This window comes from Rosa rugosa, chromosome 1 (assembly GCF_958449725.1).
Source record: "Rosa rugosa chromosome 1, drRosRugo1.1, whole genome shotgun sequence".
NCBI lineage: Eukaryota > Viridiplantae > Streptophyta > Magnoliopsida > Rosales > Rosaceae > Rosa > Rosa rugosa.
Window position 1 is genome coordinate 38,370,487 of NC_084820.1, and position 5,653 is coordinate 38,376,139.

The 5,653-nt window shown below is 39.6% G+C and overlaps 1 protein-coding gene across 7 annotated transcripts; it reads left to right on the plus strand.

Moving 5' to 3' along the window:
- Positions 1-571: 571 nt before the first annotated feature.
- On the plus strand, positions 572-4,002 carry LOC133736760 (uncharacterized CRM domain-containing protein At3g25440, chloroplastic-like). Of its 7 annotated transcripts, none has more exons than XR_009859715.1 (6): positions 572-1,199; positions 1,532-1,763; positions 1,856-1,900; positions 2,502-2,630; positions 2,769-2,982; positions 3,634-4,002. XR_009859715.1 is itself a non-coding variant. In XM_062164364.1 (4 exons), exons 3-4 carry the CDS (start codon positions 2,514-2,516, stop codon positions 3,856-3,858), a joined length of 342 nt encoding a protein of 113 aa, XP_062020348.1. In that variant the 5' UTR covers positions 572-1,199; positions 1,856-1,900; positions 2,502-2,513; the 3' UTR covers positions 3,859-4,002. The 7 variants fall into 7 exon arrangements, 2 of the variants coding, with proteins under 2 accessions (XP_062020348.1, XP_062020341.1); XR_009859716.1 differs by having other exon boundaries at positions 1,564-1,763; positions 2,742-2,982; XR_009859712.1 differs by having other exon boundaries at positions 1,564-1,763.
- The last annotated feature ends 1,651 nt before the right edge of the window (positions 4,003-5,653 follow it).

Consider the following 5,653-nt stretch of genomic DNA (forward strand, 5'->3'; position numbering starts at 1 on the left):
ACTTAGAGACTAAGTTGCCATCCTCCTATAAATAGGAGCATTATACACACACTACTACAAAAATTGAATCAGACGACGCCTCTCAGACGACGCATTATAGTTTTCCGTCGTCTGATTGATTTTTATTTTTTTGGACGTCAGTTTTATAAAATGCGTCGTCTGATATGGAATTTTGAATTAGTTCAGAAGACGTTTAAGGACAAAACCGTTGTATGACCCTAAAAAACTTGAGCGGAAAATTTCCCACCATGTCTGTGGTGCCAAACCCCATCTCAAACCCTAAATTTTCTTCTAACATGTATTAATCATACGACGAGAAACAATAAAACTGTGGTCTGATTAATATGTTTGGCAGAAAGGAGGGAGATTTCCCACCATCATTTTTTTCTAACTCCCCAAAGAGGGAAGTCAAATTGATAGGAGACAAATTCAAATTTAAAATAGCTGCATTCAGACCACATTTTTATAAAATTCTATTGTGTGAGTCATTGTCTAAATGACTAAATTGATAGGGCTTGTCCAAATTGATATAGGCGGGGCTTGAAATCCCAACACTAAAGTGAAAAAAAAAACTAACAAAATACTCGAAGCTCATTCCTCATTCTCTCAAGTTTCGACAGCGCCTTACTCTCTCTCGACACAGACACAGACACAGACACAGAACCCAAAACTCCTCACTCTCTCGACAACGTCTCCCCAAAACCAAAACTTCACTCTCCCAAACCCGCACTCCTCGCTCGTGCCTTACCTTCAAACCAAAATCAGTCTCTCTAACCAATTGACGGCTTGATATCATCATGGCAAAGGCTGTTCTCCCTCACCATCTTCGGTACCAGCCCCTCAAGGCCATCACCGGCCATAATCCAAGCGGTCGTCATCCTCTCCGTCGATCTGAGGGCATGCCCGGCAACCGCTACTACACCGCCGTGTTCCAGCCCCACGACCGCATCATGGGCTCCCCTCCGGCTGTCACTTGACCCATGGTTACTACACCTCCGGCAGGAAGAAGATCTCGGCCACCTCGATCTACTTTGATAGTCTACCCTACAAGGTGAGTTCCTCCACTGGGTCATTGATTACGACAAGCTGAAAAGAAGGCCTTGGATTGGTACACATTCACGAGCTCCAGCTCCAGTTCCGCCAGAAGACCCACAATCTCAATCGACTCGAGGCCCAGCGGATTGAGCTCAATTCCAGAGGTGCGCTTCTATTTCTAATTGAAAGTTCAATTTTTTGAATCCCTAACCCTAACCCAAGTAATTGGTTCTGGAAATTTCAATTCGACTGTTCTGGGGTTTGTTTCGATTGGTACTGGGTTCTCAATTGAGGCGAATTTTAGGTTTGTTTGTTTTAATTTAGGTTGGGTTACTGATATCTGGGGTAAAATTTATATCTTGCTGAATAAGATGAGTAAACAAGTGCACTAGAGTTGTTCGAGAAGATGTTGGAACCTTTTGTGATCTTTGTTTATCTAGATTTTTTTTTTTTGGTTTATTTAGTATATTTAGTGTATTACTTAACTGAGTTGCAGGTTTGCTTGTTCAATGTTTATGTTTTGAACAGTGAGAATTGGTAAGAATGCAGAGCATTGGTAATTGCAACTGCTTTAGCATACTCCCATTGTGACATTACATGTAGATGATAAGAATATTAACGCATAGGCAATTGCAACTGCTTTGGCATACTTGTATGGCCACCACCCCAAGCTCAGTGATACCAATGCCTTTCGTGTTCTAGCTGCTGCTTCTTTTCTTGATCTTCAGGTATCACATTCTTGTTATGAGTGTGCTTCCTGATGAGTAATGGCTTGACTTTGTGTGTAATTGGATTATGTGTTGCTATACTTTGGATGCAGGTTTGCAGATCCGTGAAATTTCTAGTTGGTGGTGCTTCCTTGAAGGTATACTCCTTGCAACTTTTAACTTTGAAATTTCAGAGATAAAGGCTGAAATAAGTACATTAGACTAATCTTATTAGGCACGATGTTTGATGTATGATATCTTCCTTTTTGGCTTCTGTTGGTTTAGAATGACATACATATAGAGTTTTAACCGAGATTTCTGAATTTTAGTTTGACTTATTTAGTCACACTATCATATCATAAAATATTTAGTCACGTTACTTCAAGGCTGAGAAATTATGCCCATTTAGCTTCCTTTATATGTCAAAAGAATTCCTGCTTTCTTTAATGTGTTTGCTACTTAGAGATGATAGTCCATACAATGCTTGCTGATAGAACTTTTACTTTCTACATCTCAATTGCAATTCTAGCATCTGCCTTTTTCTTTTATTCATTTATTTATTTATCTTTTTCTGGGCTATAATTTCATTTTGTTCAATCTTTGTTTTGATGTTTGTAATTACATTTTTCCTTTACAGCTTTGGTAACTAATGAGTCCTCAGTCGGTGAATTGTTTCTATTGAATATGCCTGGAATATAATCTCTGTATCTTATTTTGAGTCGCCCATTTTATTATAGCTATGTTTTCTTCCTCTCCCAGGTCTTCCATGAGATGGTTAGTGCTGGAGTAGAACCAAATGTTCACACATATGGGGCACTGATTAATGGTTGTGGCAGAGCTGCGGAAGTGGCAAAGGCATTTGGTGCTTATGGGATATTGAGGTCTAAGGTACTATTACACTGACAAACTTTACAATCACTTTTAGTAGTTATTGATACCACATAATCATATTTTTGGTTTTCTGAGCAAGTGGTTTCTTGTATCTTTCTGCATTGCAAGTTCATGCTGATGAAATGTTACATGCAGTAGAAAGTGAAGCCAGTCTGAGTTGTATTCAATGCACTTATTACTGCATATGGTCAATCAGGAGCAGTTGACCGCGCTTTTATTGTCTTAGAAGAAATGAAGGCAGAGTACAGCCTATAGAACCTGATCACACAACTGGGATAATGAAGATGAGCTCGACAAGATTGAAAATTTCACTTTATCTTCTTCTTCAGCTAATCTGGGCTCTGTGGAGGTAAATGTTTTCTTATATTTTTGTTAAATTGAAGTCAGCTTATTCATCTTTACTTTTACCGTGGCTTCTTGCTGTATGCTTAAATGCATTGACTAATTTGGTTTCCCATGTGCACACTATAATCATCTTTTGTATTATTAATTTTTATGGCTTTTGATGAACTTGCAAACATATACTGCTACGAGATGAATATGCCCATAAGTATACATGTAGAAGCACGCATGATATTTTGACGGGATATAGTATATATTAGATTCTGAACATGCAATTCCTTTGTTGTTTCTTCCTACATGAGGAGCTCATCTCCAGGACCTTCAGACCTTCCAATACCAAAGTTTTTGGTCATTTTGTCAGCATGGGATTTTCTCAAAAAATGGTTGCCAAAGCTATTTAGGAACATTATTCTGAGTGATATGTTTTTAAGTACTGTCATGTTATCCGCCACATTAGATTCTGAAATGACCTTCCTTCGTAGGGTTATTAGTGTTTTTGTCCACTTTGCATAGTTGAAACTAGATATCTTGATCACTGAACACTGGTCAAATGCTTACTGATGTTGAAATTAAAACTAGAGCCCTTAATTATAGACTTGAGACTCTGTCCATCATTAATTCTCATTTTTCTCCTTTTGTTCTCTCCTGCCCCTTACAGGCTTTGGATAAATCGAAGTATATGGATGGCCTTCGAGCAGTAAGGAAGCACATTCAGAAGCTGGAACATGACCTTGAGTTGCTTAAAGCACATGCTAAAACAAAAGTTGAATTTAGTTCTAATGCTATTGAAGAAACTCCTGAAGATATTGAGAGCGTTGAGTCTGGGAGCTCCTCAAACCCCAATGAGACCATGAGAACAGCAAAGCTAGACACTCTTAAGTAAATTTCTGGATGTATTTTACTAGGAGAGTACTACTAGATATACTCCTTTTGTGGATAAAAGATTATCTTTGCACAATCCATTTTGGTGTATGATGTGGATTATAACAATTTCTTCTATATATATATATTGATAAGTTAATTTGGTCATTTTTGATTCCACATCCAGCAAATATAATGCATTGAATCATTCTATTAGGACAACAATAACCACATAAAAAACTGTCGTATGTACACAATATTCACAACAATCTCAAAATAAAAACTGTCGTCTGAACTCAAAACAGATAACGGATGTTATGAAAAAACAGTTGTGTGAATAAAACTCACACAACGGCCATAAAATAAAGCGACATCTGAATCGCAATCACACAACAGTTTCTAAAGTCGCCCGTTGTCTGAAGAACAGTCACACAACAGCTAATGCTGTCGACAGGCTGCCGGCATGCTGCCGACATGCTGCCGCCATGCTGCCGATCCATTCACACGACGGTTCCCTACAATCGACCTTCATCAGACGGCGCCTCGATATACGACGGTCAGGCTCCATATCAGACGACAGTTTTTGCCCGTCGTCTGTTTCAATTTCTGTAGTAGTGACACCAACACAACACACCACCACAACCAACACCACCTCTCCCCCTCAGAAAATAAACATCAGAAAAATTCTCTCCATTCTCTAGTTTTCAGAAGCTCTGCGTCTCAAGCAAGGAGGAGGAGAAGTCATGCAATACATCAAGGTCCTATCCGCCATCCACCCTTGTGTCGTCCCTAAAAGATTGCTTGCTTTCAAGGATCTTCAAGTTCTTCGTCTCAAGGCCTTGTCATTCATCTTTCACGGTGTATTTCATACTTTCTTTTATTTTCCTTTGTTTGATTCGTAGAGTTATGAATTCTAGTTAACATGACGTTAAGGGCAAAGTTTAAAGCCCGTTTATATGTTTTGAAATAAATTTGTGATTTCTTTATGTTGATTTATATGTTGCTTATGTGAGATTGCTTGATTGATTTTGGATTATAGAAAACTTTTGCATGTTTATGTTCTTTGGTGGCCAACTTAGGATATATGTGTAAGACCTCGGAAATTTGTTATTAATTCCTAAATGTTTCTTGGGATTAATAAGGTGTTCGTTTGTACGATTTCGTGGTTCGAGGGTGGAGTGGAATTATTTTCGGACGAATAATTATTCGAAGTGCACGTTTTGGGGGGGTTACGAAGTTTGACTTTTTATACGTTAGGATTCTGTGAAAACTTCCTTCACGGATATTGTCGAGCGCGTCGATACAAGTTCGTGGACATGTGGAACGCAGAAATCGGAGTTCGTATGAAGAAGTTATGGCATTCGCAAAAAGTTTCCATTTTGGGATATATAGGAAAAATCCGAAAATTTTATCAGAAAATCAGAATTTCCAAAAAGGGAAATATCTTCTCTCTCCTCTCTCCCGAGTTTTCCCGAGCAGCCACCTTCGCCGGCTGATTTCTCCCTCCTCCGGCCACCAATCGACGAGCTGTTTGTTCCTATCTCTTCGCCTCACTCCCAACTTCGTGTCCGTGAAGTTTCACGGTGTGGGTAGACCTGTGCACGGCGCTACAAGGCCGGGAAGTTTGGCGGCGGTGATGCTTCGAACCCAGATCGGAACTTCCGATTCCGGCCACCTCAGGCGGTGATTCCTGGGGGCTTTTGAAGCCCAGAGGACGTAGATTCTTCCATCCAAGCAGCTTGCAACGATTCAACTTGTGGAGCTCGAATTTGGAAGATTGGGAATCTAGGGTTCTTCGAATTTCTGAACTTGCGAGG